General features: G+C 37.9%; 1 protein-coding gene across 1 annotated transcript in view; it reads left to right on the plus strand.

Moving 5' to 3' along the window:
- The first annotated feature begins 345 nt into the window (after positions 1–345).
- LOC126372669 (BAI1-associated protein 3) overlaps positions 346–20,629 on the plus strand; it is a 76,406-nt gene continuing 56,122 nt past the window's right edge. The window contains exons 1-4 of the mRNA XM_050018518.1: positions 346–502; positions 3,643–3,948; positions 8,675–8,879; positions 18,433–18,625. Coding sequence (XP_049874475.1) covers positions 346–502; positions 3,643–3,948; positions 8,675–8,879; positions 18,433–18,625 — 861 coding nt within the window. The remainder of the gene's footprint in view (positions 503–3,642; positions 3,949–8,674; positions 8,880–18,432; positions 18,626–20,629) is intronic.

Below are 20,629 nucleotides of genomic sequence, written 5' to 3' on the forward strand. Positions count from 1 at the left end.
CACGTAGCTGTATCGTAAAACGTGGATCGTTCCTTAATGAATATACGTCTTGTTTCTAAGTCATGCGAGCATCTAGTTTATTATTTAATATTTGTTTCATTGTTTCAGATACCTTCTCTTACATCTAGTTTTTAGTCTTCAGTGTGATATGTGTGAATCTAGTTGTGATTTAATCTATCTCAGTGTTGTAGAAATGTAGCTTCTGTGAACTAACAAATATAATTCTGTCATATTAAAATCTTTTAGTAGGTGACATACGTGAATACTTATAAAAAGTGTAGTTGTGATTTTGAACTCCGATATGAAGAATTAGTGTTTGTGTAGTAGTGAAGTGGTGAAGTCAGGATGAGTTTCCTGTCGTCGCTAGGACAGTACGTCACGAGTGTGGCGGACAGTGTCGCGGGGCTGGCGCTGTCGCCGCGCCGCGCGCCGCCCGCGCGACACCGCTCCGCCGAGGAGTCGCAGGCGCAGCAGCCACAGCCCTCCACAGCTACTATGCGGGGTGAGTCATATAATCAGTTTCGACCTCCTCCAACTCAGCTCAAAATTTGTATTCTTAGACGGCGCCACAATCTCGAGTTTACTCGGGAGAGGTATGATGTCATCATTTCAGTATTCTATTGTTGGCATTATGATATGCAATAAACAGCTCAGCTGAGCCTAAGTCGACCGGAGGAAATTTGGAGTTAACATCTTAGAATACGGGCGTAAGTCAACAGACGTAAAAAGATGAAAACATCTAACAAGTTACATGTTTAGAAACACCGTATTCGAAGACTATAACAAGCAGACATGCACTGGTAAATATTGGTCATCAAATGGACTCGACACATTGGCTGTGGCGGTGTAATGGATTGTTTCCCCGCTAATGTTTCACGTCTTCTCATCTTAGGCTGAGAGAAAAATGTTCCTTTCCTGTAGTAATATAATAAGACAGTGTCAGAAACTGTTGCGGATAAAAAGACAAAAATGCTCGAAATAAACTTCGGTACACATTTGTTTACAAAAAAAGCGTTATTCTGATAATGTAGATGTCAGTAGACTGTCTATGAGTATCTACGGACCGAGTAGTAATACTATTCATGACAATTGGCTAGTTTACAATAAGTCAAATTTTTTACTAAGCGTCAAACCACGAATTTACTATAGAGTTCATATGTGACGTCATAGAAAACGTAATATAATATCGGATTTATTATTATGATTCTTGATTGTAAATTCATAAATAAATTAATAGAAAAAGGAAAATGCTTTTCGTCAGTTTTAGATGTCTTTATTTAGTAATCAAAATTTCATGACCTAGGACACTACCCAATTGTGATTTTTGTAGTTTCTGTAGTTCTTCGCTCTTCGGCTTTCTCACTCTAAATTGCTAGGGCGGTGCAGACCATTTACTGCGGAAGTAAGACTAATTTCAGACAACGCCCTTACTTAGTCGCTTACTTTACGCTACGATTATATTTAGTTAAAAATATAACAGCTGTTAGCAATAGAATAATCGCTGCTAGTGAAACTGTGCTAGTTGATTCTATCGATCCAAATACCTTATTATCTTATTATTATTACGAGTGTATCAAGTAAATATCGTTAGAACATAATAATCCGTTGCTATGGAGGCTGTTACACTTCAAGTAAAATCCATGGCGGCAATTATGTCAGTAACTGTTACGATGCATTTCAATAACTAATTGAGTTTCAGATTACGAGTAGATGGGCTTATTGAACAATAGCTTTATTACTCGGCTTCGCTCATGGGAGTGATAACTGGTATATATCAGTATATCGGTTATAAATTCAACTACTTATAGGTAAGCGCGTGACAGCGCCCAATTTATATAGATCTCCGCGACAGTGTCAGTATTAGGCGTAATTAGTTCTGCCCATAACCAGTTAATGTTCATTCTAATACAAACATAAACGCTCTACATATTTAATATTCCATGAGCTGTTTTCGGAGAATGTATGTAGCATGCCCCTGCGTTTGGATCAGAAGACAGAAACCCGTTTTCATATTCCTGAGAATGCTTAACTTTGTGGATCGGTTTCAATTATTCAATCAACAAGCACCACGAGCTCTTCACTTGCTTCAGTTTAACTCGACAGCGACGCATCATAATTATATTCGCTTCAACTGGACCGAAGTTCAGTAAGGTTAAAGTTCACTTTCCTGTAGCGAAGCAACGTGGCAGAATAGACTATATACCTGCTACTAATTTTAATAACGAAGATTGATAATAATATGACTCTGATATAAAAGTTGAACATACAACATTAAGTACTTAAGATGTTTCTATTTTTTTGAAGTGAATAGATTTATTTGAAAACTTATCTGCGCGTAACGGATCTATCATTTGTAACGTTTCTATTAACGCAAAGTATGTTAGAGTGTGTAGGTTTAATAGGGTCTTACACTTAACAAATAATTCGTGAAGTGAAGTGAATGGAGTATTTTATCTGCTAGGTGTAAGACTCTATTACACCTACAAGTGCATAAAGTTTAGTTACAAAACCTAATAATTAAATATTCTTAAACTTAAAAATTACAAATAATTAAAACTGAATTACTAAATCAACAAAAAACAAAAAGTACATAACTACAGTTCTTGATATTTTATCATTTTACTACAGGGTTTTACGAGATTAGATAATATATTGATAATGTTAATTTTCTTAGCATCCAGCTTAATACCTAGATAGGTCTCTCTTTATTTTGTATTTAATATTTGTAGTAGGTATTTATCAATATAAATCATATGAAAACTAAACATAAAGTAACCTAGTAAAGTACCTACTGTGATAATGTGACCTCATCTGGGCACATCGTCCTAGATAGCAGCGCGTTATTTTAAACGTAAGTTAATCTTAAATGACGTCTATGAGATGGGAAGTACCTACGACGCCGTGCGCGTAAAGTATAGCATGGTGTTAAATATATAGGATTATTTTTCATTCGCCTTGTGCTACATTGCCCCATAATAGTACCTATACAGGGTGTTGGTGACATCGTAACGAAAACTTTGAGGGATGATTCTGACCATGATTCAGAGTTGATATCAAGTGGAATTTCCTGTCGGAAAATTCATGAAAATTTTAGTGATTGTTTTTTCAGCTTGTTCAGTTCCATACTTTTGCATTCATTTGTATTCGTTACGATGTCACTAATATCCATACCTATTTGTATGGCTACCTGTATGTATTTGTACAGGGTGTAAGTGACATAGTAACGAATACTGAGAGGGATGATTCAGCTCATAACTCTGAGTTAATATCAAGTGGAATTTTCCGACGCAAAATTCTATACTTTTGCGATGGAAAATTACACTTGATCATGGTCTGAATCATCCCCCCAGTATTTTTTACGATGTCACTAACACCCTGTATATATTTACATAAGTTCGAGCCATTCGACGCAACCCTGGTAAGTATGTAATTTGTTATAAGTACGCTCCCAAATCCTTATTATAAAGTTATCTCTATGTAAAAAGTCCCACCACACTCCTTTGACTGTAGTAATCAATATAATCTACAAAGCCAACTGCTTCGTTGTTTAATTAATTGTATGTCAGAGAACTAAGGAGTTATCGGTTCCGAGCCAAGTTGTTGATTAGCCAACCAATCCACAAAGCATAAGGGCGCTTACAGACAAACGACGATGGTGTCGACGACGTCGTCGACAAGCCGCCACAACGGTCAACGACTTCTTCGACATGCCTCGGCGACGGCCAACGACGTCGTCGTCATGCCGCGGTGACGGTCGACGACGTCGTCGACATGCCGCGGCGCCGGTCAACGACTTCTTCGTCATGCCGCGGCGAAGGTCGACTACGTCGTCGACATGCCGCGGCGACGGTCAACAACTTCTTCGTCATGCCACGGCGAAGGTCGACGACGGCGTCGACATGCCGCGGCGACGGTCGACGACGTCGTCGACACTAATTCGGTCGGTCTGTAAGCGCACTAATTGATAATTGGATCAATAGTCATTTCTAATATAATTATGCTATAAAATATACAAGATATGACAGTCACTGACGCCTTCTAATAACTAATTTAAACAATTCATTAGTATTAAGCGCTAGGCATAAGGACACTTCTACATCATCACACTAAACTAATTTACACTTTATAAGACCAATTAATTAATTCATTCATACAATAATTAAAATCTATTGTTTTATAAACACACACACATACACACGCACAATTAACACACACTTTTTTCATTCATAATTTTATCCTCATAGTAGAACAAAATACTCTTTGTTTATTATTAACCTATATTCCTGGTAAATTATTTAAAATAATGTACAAAATAAATATACGTAAACATCATTTTCCAATATGAGTTTTATCTCTATGTATTGGGTCCCTATGTATAATAAATTACATACAAAACTTGGTTAATATAATTACACGAAACAAGTCTGCGTAGCTGAACAGTTATTAATAGGATGATCAATTATATCCCCAGCTTCATCGCCCGGCTCAGAGGGTTGACTCTATGAACTCGCGATGAGTAATTCTTGTTTTATACATCTGTGCAGTAGCCGTAACATGGTGTCCACATATCGCGTGCGACGCGATAAATAAACCAACGCTTTGGAATAAGAAAAAATAAGCCAGTTTATAGAAATGATTTAATCTCAAAAGAAAAAGTATTTACATTTCATTTAATGAGGTGTAAATATTTATATGTACTTATAGTTTATTTACTTATTTTTGTTTTTAATAAACAATAGCACGCAAATACTAATAGGCTAGACGACAGAGTATCAAAATAAGATAAGTTACATACATTTATAAAATATCAAAACAGAATTCGTAAATATAATAAGTCGAAAATACAATTAGATTTAGTATTAAGTATCATTAGAATTGGTTATAAGCTGGCATAGCGATGCATGCGATACAGCATGCTACGTGGCCATTACAGTAGCCATAGTTTGCAGCCCGCATATCGCGAACAGTGCGATATGAACCATGAGATTATTTAAAGCTAATAGAGTTGGTAAAATCGCATCACACGCTATTATACAATAAAAAAATCTCATGCTACGGCCACAGATACGCCGTGAGGGACCCATTCATACCAACATTACTAACTTACACTTCCTTTGGCCAACTTGACAGCTTCAATTAATTACAATAAGGCGGGAAACCGACTTGTTTCTTAAAGATTAGACGCTCTTTGTTGTTTCACGTCAGCTTTCAAAAGCTTTTAGCTGATGATTAAAGTTAAAATTTGTTCCAAAATATAATGAATCGGGATCGAGTCGGTATTAATTTTCGTATAATTAAATAATACCGAAGTTTATTCACGTATGAAACTCGTAGGTATAGGATAGGAAATTGATATTTTACTTTGACATAATTATTTTTAACAATGCCTTGTTGATTTGGTAGGTTGGCAATTACAAGCAGTGTCAGTTTAGCTAAAACTACAGTAGACTATGGAGTCGAGTCATTATGCTCATGTATATTTTTAAAGGTCGATGGTGCGACGACCTAAACGCTTAGGGCCATTTCATATTCCATGGTCACCTGACCATGGCGATACCACGGTCGCGTCACCGACGTAATGTATGCAGTTGCGTTATACCGTTTCTCTCAGGGTCAGCTTACCTAACCTGAAGAATTGACATGTCCGGTTTTTTACAGAAGCGACTGTCTGAATGTATTTCCAAAAAGCGAAGGGAAAGCTAGCCCAACGATACAAGTTATATCACATAACTACCTCCAAAACGCATTTCTCGAGAATGTGGGTTTCCTCACGATGTTTTCGTTCACCGCTAAGTACGTGATAGTAATTTATAATCCAAACTTGAATTCGAAAGCAAATTCGACATCATTGGTTTAATTAGTCCCGTGCTGGAATCGGAACCTGCTTCCAACTGGGCTATCACAACTCAAACAAAGTTTCGGCTGTATTAAACATTAATAATATATATCATGTATAAAAATAACACTTATGTCCGCAAGCAACGCGTTGCGAAAAGCTTATCGCAATATTGACGACATGTTCGTGACAATTTTCTATCAAGCCATGTATGTGAGCGTAATGATAAGATGAGGGTTTGTCGGGTCCATGAATAAGTACCCATAGCGCTACATAGTTTACTTTGATGACAGACATATTATTGTTTGATATTTGTTCATAATATCGACGATGAAGTGTATATAAATATCTATTTATACAGATTTAAAATATGAATTCGCATGCACTTCGCAATACCACCTTACTTAATTTCGCAATTTTGAGATAATAGCCGGATTTTGTCAGAATAGGCGATGGAGCGGATCGAGCTTTTATGTCAGGGGGGGGGGGGGGGCACCAGGCAAATTGCAATAGCAACCCATGACTATAGCCCCCCCTTAGGTCCGCCCATGAGCCGGTCACAGGTCACCGAAGACAGGTCAGGGAAGAACTCCGTAGGTTTTTGTTTGAAAATAAGGCTAAAAATGACCGTATTTTTGGATTGGGTCGTGACAGTCAGACAAGCAGACGGACGGATAACAAAGTGCTAAGGGTTCCGTTTTTCCTTTTAAAGTTCGGAACCTTAAAAATCACCAATTTTCAACACTCTAATACGCTGACAAAATACAAGTGATCGGCCATTCTGTCGGACATTAAATTAGTTAATAATTAATAGTCTCTCATTACCCCGGTCGGAAATAGGCGTGAGTTTATGTACGTATTTATGTTTACAATTAACAAATTAAAACAATTTTTGGTTAACTCAATTTTACATTACAGCTTCCCAAGAAAAAATGGCTAAGTTAAGCAGCCGTATTGGTCTCAGCAAAATAGATATTACAAACAGTGGAGGTGTAGAATATAGCTACAGCTTAGCTACATGGTTACAGCATCAATTTGTATGAGTTGTGGTATACGTAGGTGCCGTATAGTGGACCGTCCACTTCAAACAACACCCTAACAAGGGCACTTGTTTGCTGTAGCGCGTGCCACCGGCGGCGCGCGGCGGCCGGCTGCTCTATACACAATCAATGAGTATTTTAACACAAACACCTCGCTAACGACGCGACTTGTTGCGGTGTAATGTCAACGGAACACAGTATAGTTGCTCTCTAGCTGCGTATTTTGTACGTACTTACTGTTATGTACGTACTTACGTACTTACTGAAATAAGTACCTATAGAAAGTATAAGTATTTCGTGACTGTCATTTTTCAATTCATCGTGTCGAGAGACGAGATGGAAGATCATCAGGAGTGGCTGTAGATTGTCTTATTGATGACTTGTTACTTGTTACTTTACTTGGGTTATGTATATGTCTTGCAGTGCTTAGTACTGAATAAAATTGCTAGAGCTATACAAATAACGTATAAAAGTGTCCCTGGATCTTCAAAAATCTCATTTTTACCGTCTGCTGCACGACATACCGCGTAAGTGCGAGATAGACAAACAGTCCGTGCTTGTTCTCCCTTACTCATTACCAGCTTATGATTAAGATAAGATACAGAGGGGGTGAGGTATATCTAGCTCAATGGCTGATACGAATCACACAACAGCAGTATTATTCTTTATTCTATCAACACAATAGAGCTAAAATGAGACGCCACTAACATTATATATTAACACTGTTATGATAGTGTGGTCACACTTGCCTACGCATTAATTTGTTCTGGTGAATGTCACCGTAATAGTAATGCTAATTATATATTGTACCTGTTACTCCGTGGCAAATAATTCATTGTATTTTTTTTTTATAAAAATGGGGAATTTATGTTTGGATCATAAATGATTATCACGTGCTCAGTGGTGAAGGAGAACATCGTAAACAACCCATATTCCCGAGAAATGCATTTTCGAAGGAATGTGACCTAACCTGTATTGGGCTGGTTTATCCTTCGCTGGTCGGAAAGTCAAACAGGCAGTCGCTTCTGTAAAAAAAACCGGACCTGTCAAATCTTCAGGTTTGGTAAGCGGACCCTGTAAAAACGGGATAATGCTAGGGAGGTGATTATGATGGCTCTGTGGTAAATAGAAAACCTAATTGTCAAAGTGGCTACTATGTTTTACGACTTTTACTGTGTTAGTGGCAAATCTTACTAGAATCATCGCGAATATTGTAAGTATTTCCATTATTTATAAACATAGCAGACGCAATATCATAAGGGAAGGCTTCCGCTATACATTTTATATTTATGAATACGCATTGTTTTTTCTGTTATGCGTAATGCGTGTGACACAATGCGTTCGTACTTTAATGTGTTGTATTATAGTTGTATCCTTATCTGACACGGTTTTCCGTGCAAAAACACAATTTACTTACATTAAGACAAGTAGTAGTGTTTTTTTTTATCTACGCAGCACATGTATTATACATCTGCTCGTTAATCAGAGGTATTAGATGATGCACGAAGAACCGTAGTTATGTATAAAATAACAAAAACTTTTTTCTTCTGCATTCGTGTGGCTTGTAAGGTCGATAACCGATCTCACCTACCGTCCTTGGTATTTACCGCGAAAGGTCCCTGACATATGTAATGACTTTTTTACTAGCAAGTAGTAACCGGCACCAACGAATTTAGTTTCTTCTTCTTCCACAGTTTCCTATCCAGGCAGATGTTTTGCCAATCTCTTCCATCTTAAATTAATTATTATACTTTACTTAAATTTAATTTTGAAGAATAATTTCATGCATTTCTCGCAGGGTTTCCCCGCGTAGTGCCGACGGAGGGTGCGTCGGCGCTGAGTGCGCGGCGCCGCACGCTGGACTGCCTCGCCCCCGCCGCCCCTGTGCGCCGTGGGGGCTCTCTGCGCATGCCCCGCCACCAGCCGCCCCCAGAAAAACCCGCTATGGCCTTCTGCAAGCGGCGGCTCTCCTGGCCAGAGGTTGACAACTCCGTCAATTCGGGGTAAGATGAAAATTAAGACAGATACGTGTAAATTTTTCACTACTTACAGCTCCATTTCCTATATACCACGCAAAGTTAAAAGGTAATCACGTAAATAACATTATTGAAAGAGGCATGACCCATGAGTATTAAAAACTATGCTCTCCTCTTGTATGGGACCTTCATTTACACAACCGAGTTATTTCCAAGAAACAATTAAATTTTATGTTATAACTTAGACCTTGAGTACCTATTATTCCTTTCTAAAATTTACGTACATCTGATATTGGTATACATTTTGGATAAAAAAACCTATTTGGCACATTTTCCGTCTGAATAGCTCGGGATTCATGCAATAATAGAAGCTTTTGACATAGTAAGCTGTGCACAGATCTTCCAAGCAGAATTGTGTGAAAAATAGTGACGCATAAAGTGAATAACGAAAGCCAAAGAAATGTCAGCCAATGTCGCTCGATTCATGATGGATGAAAGCCGAACAAGTGGGACAATTCATCAATTTTGAGGTGACAACAAACGTGAAACCGAAAAATTTTAGTTGGTGACATTTTATGCGGCTCCTCTGGCTTATATCAATAAAATACGGCTCATTACAGTTTCATACGGTTTTATTTCTAAACAAACACATCAGAAATGAGTAGGCCGTATAAATTATGAATCGTGGATAAAAATATGTCTATATATCTGAATAAATCATTTAGGTATCCGATTCCGCGCATACGTAACATCGGGCATACATCTAAATAATATATTTTGTTTATTTTACTTATTTGACTTGCAATGCAATCACACACGTATCAATCAATCCGTGGGTACTTTGTGCTGGAAGGTATATTGCAGACGGACATTTAGCATTTTATTTTTCCGAAACTCGGAGGATATTTGCGCGTCGGATAGTTGGTGCAAAAAGAACTTTACGCCTCACTGAGCGCGCTAGCAAAGAAATGTTCAGACGAATATAGGTGGATCACAAAGGCAAATGTGTTCTATGTCATAACTATGCCTGTTCTAGGTAGATTTCTTAAAAACATTTTGATAGAATACTTTGACAATACCAAACAAGAATATTTGTTCAAAAAACATTGCGAACGATTTAAAAAGTCTTTTGTGTTAAAAACCAACAGCTAAAAAAACTAGTTGGAGTGTCGCTTTGTTATTATTAAAATATGGTAAAGCAACTACTTTAAGAATACAATTGTTGAAGTCACTCAAGTGTCTCCAACTTAAGTGTTTGTTTTATCAAAAGGTAGGGGGGAACTTTTTCTTCATTGTTCGTTGACACTTTACACACATATCAACGTAATGCCTTATATTCGCGTCAATAAAATCGACAATTTGATATGTAGCGCGGGTAGGGCTCGAGAACTCTCAATTAAGTCGGGGAGTTGCCACAACAAAGGCCATGAAGACAAATAACGTTATTGAGGAAATCCAGTCTCGGAAGGATATTAACGTGTTTCCTCCGAAGGGGAATTGCAAATCAGCGGCGCGGACTCAGGCGATCGCAGCTCAGCCCACCATCCCCAATAACTTTCTCGACAGGTTTTGTAAATTCGCACGAAAGTTTCCCCAATATAAAGCGAAAGTATCTACGTACTTTGCCTTACCGATCGCTCAGCTGGAATACGTAAGTTTTTATCTTTGTAGCTTTTAGAACTTATTTGAAAAATATGACATTTCTTCGATATTGTTTTGAGTGTGCCGAGTTGAATGAATTATTTTATTGGTATAAGCTTCGTTGGCGATGCATTTAATTTTACGTTTATTGGATTGTGGAAATATATATTATTTATGCGGTTCAATAGTCCAGCTTCTTACAACCTCCTTTAGTACGGTTGGATATCTATATAAGGTAAATAAGGTATTAACTGTATGGGCCGTTTTGAATTCAGAACTTATCGCACAGGCGGCGCCAATTCATTAATCTTACCTTTGAATTAGTGTAATCAATGCTTTATCTCGACACGTACGATCTATTTAATACACGAGAAGATATATGCATAAACGATATGGTATATTATAATACTAGCAAAGCTTCAGATAATGAATATGGACATTTAAGCTCTTCGTGTTTTACGCGTTATTTTTCCGGCCAAGTAGTTAATGCCATCTGCGGCAAATCTACAACAAGTCACGTAAAAAAAAGAGCAAGTAACATTTTCGACCAAACCACGATAAATAAATATGTAGATAAGTAGTTAAATTAATAACTTTTTAGGGTCTTATTTCATTAGTACACCACGGTGGCGCCACTGGCAAACAAATTAATGTTGTGTAACCAAGCTGATAACAGGTGATGTACCCTTTATACAAGTCTAAATTTTCTTGGGCCGTGGTTTTTCTAGTGAGGTAAGCCTCCTAATTTCATTTTTATTTCATGGACACTATTTTATTAATAGATTGGACGCACAAAGTATGCTTTGCGGCGAGTGATAATAAATATATTACGATGACAACGAGGCACAGGCGGCAAACTAAAGCCCTAGGTAGTATTTAATTTTGGTAATTGGGGTTGGATAAACAAAGCGCGGGTCGCGAGCTGCCGCCGCCGCGAGATGGCTCCATTTATCAACCCGCCCCATTTGGCAACGAAACATTTGATTAAACCACTGGGCGTCAATTACCTCTTTATTTATTCCGCCACTCTGACATAATCAAATTTTTCACCAGGTCACATGAAACGTTGTCAAATGGAATTAATTTAAAGGGAAATAATTATTTTGTGAAATGTTTAGTAGAAAACACGACGTATCAAAAAAGGTCTGCACAAAAATAGAAAGGAGGAATTCGTGTAGGTATTAAATACCGTTTTAGGTCAAACCTTAAGCATTCTCATTCTTTTAACTGTTAATTGAGCAATTTCCTCCCATAACAAGAGTCCAGAAGGCCGCCTTACAGTTACGAGTAGCCGCAGAGGGCTCGACGAGGCGTTTACTGGTCGCCTTCACGGGACAGTTCGCATAATTGCCTCATATCCCTAATGGGAGCAATTAAGGGCTTGCGCAGCCCATATCCAGCGCATGAGAAATTCAATTTGCTGTCCTCCTGCCAGAGTTTATCTATTTATCGAGGTTGTCAGCCTCGCGCTTTATGTCACCTTGCACAAATTAAATTAAAATTATGAATTCAGAGTAGCTAACCACATAGCCGGCCCGTAATGGAATATACGTCGAAGACCGTCACATATAAAGCTGTATGTAGTTGAATCAGTGATGACTTTAATTAAATTGATAGCGCGCATATGGAGCAAGCAATGATGGGTTAAACCTCGGGAGAGAGGGTGGGAGGGGCGTCGGGGCGGGGGGCGAGGCGGGGCGGAGGACATGCAAGTACGTGCAACAGGTCGCTCGATGACCTACTTAATAGGCAAACACTACTTACTACGTAATGATCACTTCATAAACGCTCATAAAGTGTGCTATCCCGCTAATAGAGATCACGTTCCTTCGCTATGAGGAGGGATATTAAAGTATCGATCTAAGAAGACTTGTTTATCTTCGTGGGTTAATTTTATAGGTCAATGAAATGTTTTATTAATATTTTGATATGTATCACGTCACGTAAAGCGGTTATAAAAATTGGCACGCACCTAGGATAACAAAAATATTGAAGGGAGATCCCACTACAACCTTTCACGAGGAAAAGAAAACCAGCATAAATTACGCTCACGCCTTCTTTCGGGTACTCAAAACATGAAATGTGGATCTACATGTGGGATCTAGATAAATTTTTCGCCTGTACTTACCTTTGAATAAACTGAATATACAGATACAAAAGGCGTTTAGGCGCAGAATGTCCAATTCGCAAAATGTCCAGTTCGCAAAACGTCCAATTCGCAGAATGTCCAGTTCGCAAATGGTCAAATTCGCAAAATGTCCAGTTCGCAAATTGTCCAATTCGCAGAATGTCCAATATTCATCGTAACGTGATTAATTTACTAATTAAAAAAGTTGGGTTCTAATGCTAAGTCAAGTTATAAGTATATACATATAAGTGGTCCACTGATTGTAATTTTAAGCCTACAGGACTCTCTCCTTTAAATCAACAGGACTTTAAAAGAGTCAAACTTTTTAGGGAACTGTTATTATATATCTAAATGTCAATACAATTCAAATTGTGTAAAAAAAAACTGCCTAATTATTTTCCAATTTTCTCGTGGTTTCTTTGTATTTGACGTCACGTTTGTATAACAGTTCCCTAAAAAGTTTGACTCTTTTAAAGTCCTGTTGATTTAAAGGAGAGAGTCCTGTAGGCTTAAAATTACAATCAGTGGACCACTTATATGTATATACTTATAACTTGACTTAGCATTAGAACCCAACTTTTTTAATTAGTAAATTAATCACGTTACGATGAATATTGGACATTCTGCGAATTGGACAATTTGCGAACTGGACATTTTGCGAATTGGACCATTTGCGAACTGGACATTCTGCGAATTGGACGTTTTGCGAACTGGACATTTTGCGAATTGGACATTCTGCGCCTAAACGACAAAAGGGAGCTTCATTCGTGTCATTTTCGTAACACCTTTGGGCGCGTACAAAGGGCGTGAAACACAAGGGGTTGATTTTTAAACAATTTATTTGTAGGCTGTAAGGTGTGCGGTCAGCGTTGGCGGCGTCACGTTCCGTAATCCGATACCCGCCGCAGGGCCACATCAGCCTTCCAATTCAACTCCATTCGCAGCGAAAATTCCATCCGATAAAACCGACTGACATTATTCCAACAGATCTCGTTTGAACAGAGCCTCTTCCATCCGATTAGTTTACCCTGTCCGTTTCTATTTATCGAGATTTAATCCTAAGCTTAGCAACAGAACCGCGGCAGTGCTATGTATATAATGCGTGTCCCTCCGCCCTTGGGAGCCTTGTGTAGTAATGAAGCTTATATAGGGCATACGGTTATGTTATCCGATTTAAAATGAATCCTTCTATAGTATTATCTTTATACAAACTATCAGGTTATGTTCGAATAAAAGCTAATTATCCTATTTCCGCGTAATTTATATCAAATTCTATATGCGAATATACTGTTAATGGCTTCTTTTGACTAGGAACAAAGCTTTGTAAAAGATAGTGTTGTAAACAAAACTGCTGGTTGTTTAATAGAGAATTTCTTGAATACCGAGCAACTCTCGGATTTTGCTAACTAAATGATTTTTTTCCCTTAGATCGTAGTCTGCTTGTTAGGGAATTGTTTTTTGATGACGATCTATTATTAGTTACATAAGTTTTGGGTCGTCATAGGTAGTAGATATTATATTTCTAGTCAATATAAAATGTATGTTAATATACTAATATTCTTTGTTGTACACACACTTATTAAAAATAACAGAAAAAGAGAAGATGTAACAAAAGTTTGACTTATCTCTAATTTTGAATACGTATACTTATATTAATACCCTTATATTAACCAAAAGACAAAACGAACATATATTCGATATTTAGATTGGGTTGTTAATTTGGCGGGTTACCCTCAGGTGAGCGACGTGGAATGTTGATAAGTGGGAGTGAGTAAGCCGGTGGCAGCATCATTCATCACTCGCGCCCTGGGTCGCAAGATAACGAACCCAACATTTACATACCACAATCATTGTGACGTTATAATACCTATTGCTGATAGAGGTAACCTGGCGAGAGCCTTCAGCGCTCCCCATTTGTCTGACTGACTACTGAATGTCGAAGACATTAGCATGGAATAAGGAATAATACTACGTATAGAACGGCAACTCTCCGCTCACCACCAGCGTCCGAGCTAGGTTTACCTCACCGTGTGGTGTCTGTGTAAAACGAGGTTGTTTCTATGAAGTTTCCGGGGTGTGACATTATAAGTCTAGGTCAAAAATGCTAATGAGTAGATGAATGAAAATAAAAGCTCTACCGTCAGGATACTACGAATAAAATAGATTTTATACCTCCGGTTTATAATGCGAATTACTGGTATAGCCGAGAAAACATATTTTACAGTCATTAAATTTCCAAGAAAAAATAATTAATCACGTCATTATATTTTAGTGGAAGGAAATATCGCTATTTAATTTAGCGTTAAAATTATTTTTCTCAAGGTGTATCTAGTTTTAAACGTTGCGAATAAGTATCACGGCTTCGAAATAATTGATGTCATTCTCTGCATTGATTGAACTCTCCTACCATCTCTAATTAAGTGCTCTTTGTTGTACTCATACATATTTTAATTAAGTACACAGTGACAGAGTTTTGTCATATTGGAAAACTGTACCTAGGTACTCTGTTTTCAATATTAAACGAATTTCGTGAACGTTTTCAGGCGATATTAACGGACATTAACATACATTAATTTGTTTTATTTTAGTACGCTACAGCGCTCCTTTCAGTATTTTATTGTCACAATATTGTTTTAAAACTAAATTAAATTTTATTTTTATTTCTTTTAATCTAATAAAATGAATATACATTTTATTATATAAGGTAAATGTTACGCCCATATGGCCCTAAACAATAAGTTCACTTGGCCAGTTTTATATTATAGTTAGGTAAGTACTAATAATTGTTTCTGAAAATCTATTTGTTTTGTCATCATAATACATTTTAATCATTATAATAGCATCAAGTGCAGCACAAGTCATCAATAACACAGTTTATAAATTCCAGATTTTATATGGATGGACGTTTTATATTCTGTGAGCGTACATTATGTAGGTAAGTAACTAAGTACTCAAACACAAGGAACTTATACTCCTGTGCCAATACAATGTGAAACTGTTTCGTTGTTCTTGCAAATCTTTCGTGACGTATGTGAGCGTGGGATTGCGAGTTAAGTACTCTTTTCTTCGTGTGTTATGTTTGTTCGTAATCCGTGTATCTTACACGCCTACAACACATGTGGTATAGGAATATTTTTGTTTCAAGATTTTTCATGTCGAATTTCAAAGCTGTGAGACTTTATCTGTACTTTTTAATTCAGTGCAGAGCACCCCTCTAATAATGTTCGTAGTTTACAGGCTATTGTTGTAGGCAGGTGTACGTTTTTGTGTCATGATCTCTATTATGTAACAAGTCAACCCACAGTCCCGTACAAATAATATCTCACCGGCTGCCGTCAGGTGTCTCCGGTTGTATAAAGCTTTGCTTTCTCATCACAGGCAGGTATACTCAGTAATAACACCATGGCGACGGTTTAATACCCCGTGCGGCCACTTGCCTTCTTTGTTCAAGCCGAGATAAGATTTTCAGGGAGAGAACGGTAACAGGTGAATAATGGGCGTTTTATATTAAGTAGTACAGCTTCTTTTTTACCTAGAATTAGAGTAAATATTTATCCAAGTAATAGCTCCCGGCGCTCCCAGTTTGTCTTAAATTAGTAAAATGTTATCCAAAGTTAAATTATGCCCTGCAAAAATGTTGTTCCTGAGTTTATTAAACAAAATATATTTAAGCACAGTCCGTGTTGAACATACTAAACTTTATTTCTACATCTTTATGTAAATGTAAAAAAATATTTTAAAATTTTCGCGGTCCATCAAACTGACTTTTACGTAGGAAAGTTAAAAAAATGTTTCATTCTGGTCAAAATGCTTGTTATCTTTTTTTAAATGACTGTTCGAAACGTTGTATGTTTCCATCGTCAAAATTGAATACGTGTATTGTGCTGTACGTAGACCTGAAATGACAGCCGAATTCGAAAAATATTTGTGTTTTCGTTCAATTTTGGATTTAAATACGGGCTCCTTTGTTCCTTTTTTGAACAATAAATAACGTTATTCAGGTATTATGTACATGTCGATTGTGTTTCCATGTGTCTGTATTTATATCCGGGACGTGGAACAAAACACCCGTTAAGTAGGTACCGGGCATTCGTGACACGTATTCTAAACACTCACTAGAAGGGTTGTCTCGGTTCGCGCAGTCGTCGTTGCCGCCTGCGCCCGCCGCCGGCTATTCAAAGAAGTTAAATGTTGTGTTCCGAATCGGAAACTGGTATCTTCAGGCTTAAAAGGGATAGTTTGTCACTCACGTGCTAAATAAAAAATTCAATGGGTCTCAAGCTTATCTGATACCCAAGGGATTGTCTGAAGCCCGAGAGTTTACTGAAAGTGTGATGCAACTCTCCGGAACATTATACCGATAACAACTAAATCTATGCGACATTTACGAAGCTTTGTCTCGGAGAAAGTGGTTTTTATGACGGTTTAAGTATATAAAATAATAAGTTTATCATGTTGCTAAGATAAAACTGTCTTAGATTCGGTTTTCTATCATGTGAATGAATGGAAATGGGAGGTGTCTTCTCTGAGCGGCTGTCTTAAATATTTGCCGTCTGATTTTTTTCTACGCTTTTCATTGATGTTGAAGGGTTATTTAAGTTATTTTATGTAATATTTGACATTTGTACAGGATTTAGAGATACTTATTCTTAAAAAAATCTACTGATATAATGTTTAAGCCGTAAAACTGCCGCAAATGTTGTTTATCCCTTTAATAATTGCTAAAGTAAATAATGCCGGGTTCAAGTTAAACAAAACATTTTATATTTGTAATTAAATTAATATTAGGTACCCCATTGTCGGATCTCGGGATAAGCGGCGAGAGCATTATACGTCTCAAATTCCCAAAAGTGCTTAATTCACGTGTTGTATGAAGGTGTGTCAGTTAATTTGTACATGGTTCCTTCCTTATACCCACATTAGAGAACGAATAATGCAACGTTGAATTTCGTTTCAATTTATTTTTCCCTTGTTCGTGTCGTAAGGTTGGTGTTATGTGTCACAATAGGCCGTCTGGTCGTACCTCGGTCACGGCGGGTCTTTATTTGAATAATAGAATACCGGTGATCGTTGTAAATGCGTCGGCGTCATGCTCACGACGACACCCTAAATCTGACACGTGACTGGCATGCCTTACTTACTGTCTCGGATACCATTTTGTTGTATACAAAATGCGTGACGTAATCATAGGAATATGCATTTCATTTAGCCGTGGCTACCGTTTAATTTAAACTAGATTATGTGTATGGCTGTTATTTCTCTCTACAAAATGTCTGTAAATCTCTATAAATTAATACACAAGGTGTTAGTGAAATCTTAACGAAAACTTTGAGGGATGATTCAGACCATGATTCTGAGTTGATATCAAGTGGAATTATCCGTCGCCTGAATCATCCCCCTCAGTATTCATTACGATATCACTAGACCCTGTATACTTGATTAGAGTATTTATGAGACAGTTTGTAATGGTAAATGCAAAATAAAACGTTAAAAAAATACTTTTCTTTGAGTACACGTTTTTAGTAGCTGTGGAATCAATTTTTTCATCGACTCTCACCACTGACACATAATAAAATAAGAAAATGATCAATATTGATCGAATCACTCTGCTTGTTATAAGCTACTAATCAGCTTGCCAGTACATCAATTCCTTTATGTGACTTACTCTAACTTTCTTTCTAACTTTTAGAAATAAGCTGTACCTTGTGTCTGTCCTGTGTCTCTAATGTGTTTGTACGTATGTGTCTTTTCTTGTGTACAGTAAATTATTAGACGAAAATCTTTTAGTCTCCGCCTGTTTTTTATGTACAGGGTTCAAGAGACCGATGGGTCGTACTTCGAGAGCTTTACGGCGCTGTCGTGGCGGCAGGAGAACCGGCGGCTGGCTGCGCTGCGGCTGGCCGAAGCCCGGGCTGAGCGGCCGCCGCCGGCGCCGCAGGAACTCGGTCTACCGAGCGTCTCTGCACACCTGTCCGCTAAGGAACACGACCATCTTTATACTGAGGTGAGAGATTGTTTAGGTAATCTTTCAACACTTTCTGGGATACAAATCACGGGTGTGACCATTCTTCCCAATAGGGTAGTCAGTGGTACATCGATCGAAAGATTAACTAAGTAGCAGACTAACTGGATAGATGGTGAGCTGCATCGTGCGTGCGTAGCTGAATCATAAATTTTGCGACGGAAAATTCCACTTGTTATTAACTCAGAATCATGGTCTGAATCATCCCCCTCAATATTCGTTACGATGTCACTAACACCCTGTAAATGTCAGAATGTTAGATTTATTTATTTGTAATGGCATTAAGCTCGCCCACTATAACATTGGACTTATAGGTAGCTAGCGAAGGGGAGTATTGTATATAATGTACTTCTTAGTCTACCCCTTCGTTATGGTACAGTCATGTGCAATATAATGTACCCACTTTAGGACTCTGTCGCACTAACATATTTGACATTTAGTGAGACTTATACATATTAATGCTCGTGACCGTACATTTTTATAGACATGAACATATATGTATATACATACACCCAAAAACACAGGGTCATCCGGTGAATAACTATTCAGTGTTTCGTTACTGAACCAGCAATTTATTCATAGACATATTTAACAGCCTCCGTGGTCTAGTGGTTAGAGCGTTAGGCTCAAGATCTGGAGGTCCGGGTTCGATTCCCGATGGGGACATTGTCGAAATCACTTTGTGAGACTGTCCTTTGTTTGGTAAGGACTTTTCAGGCTTGAATCACCTGATTGTCCGAAAAAGTAAGATGATTCCGTGCTTCGGAAGGCACGTTAAGCCGTTGGTCCCGGCTATTAGCCGTAAAAACACCTCCACCAATCCGCAGTGGAGCAGCGTGGTGGAGTATGCTCCATACCCCCTCCGGTTGATTGAGGGGAGGCCTGTGCCCAGCAGTGGGACGTATATAGGCAGTTTATGTTATATTTCATTGATATGCAGAATTACTGAACCAATTTTATATTTGGAATACTTTTGCACATTTTCAATGCTATACCACGCAGTCGTGCATAATTAAATTGTTTGATAATAATTTAGTTGTTGTTTGTGTAATATTGATATAGGTTGACCTTTAAAATCCACACTGATATTCAGGTAAAAAACTTTACGCATTACTTTTCACTAAATACGAAAGCAGTGTTGGCAGTCTCTATTGTTTTTTAACGGGAAAATAATAAATAAACAAGCAGTGAACATGTGTATTAGTGCTTGGCTGCAAAGCAAAGTTCAATCAAATTACTTGGTAACTGGATTAAATTTTTCTTGGCTGTAAAATTCATCGTTTTTTCATTTTTTATTGGTAAGATCGTATACGTATACATTACCGAATAAGACAGTGTGGTAGTGGTACATTGACTTTTAGATCACGTTCATACTTTATTCGCATTCTCTGCACACTTAATCTTATGACATTTATCAGATTCATGACGCCGTGATACGTTGTAAGTACCAACTATGTAGGTAAAAAAATTGTTTTATTACAATAACACTCTTGATAAGACCGTAGCGTCGTAGCAATTGCTACGCCGTAGCACACTTACCAGTCAACGAACTTAGTTGTGGTTCGTTTAATAGAGATCGTAGTCGGTGCATTGTTCTTAGTGTTAACGACGCACGGACATTATTATTTATATTATATATAGCTACAAACCCACTGACTGACTGACTCACTCACTCACTCACTGACATAATTGTTCTCCCAGAAGGAGCGTCGGGGGGTAAAAATGGTGTATGGGGGATGTGATCTGGACCTTCCGGTGAGTATGGGAAAACTTCCAGATCTTGGAAAACTGCTCCGCATCAGGGAGACACCCTACGGCCTGGCGCAACTATCGCACCTAGAACGATTCTTTTTCCACAAAACCTACTTAATTCCTGGTCAAATTCAATCACTGGCGAAACAAGATGGCCGCCATACAAAAAAATGTTTTTCCAGAAAATGCCTCGGGGGTAAAAACTGTGAATGGGGTTGTAATCGGAACGTCTTG

The sequence above is a fragment of the Pectinophora gossypiella genome, chromosome 14 (genome assembly GCF_024362695.1).
Source record: "Pectinophora gossypiella chromosome 14, ilPecGoss1.1, whole genome shotgun sequence".
NCBI classification, from domain to species: Eukaryota; Metazoa; Arthropoda; class Insecta; order Lepidoptera; family Gelechiidae; genus Pectinophora; species Pectinophora gossypiella.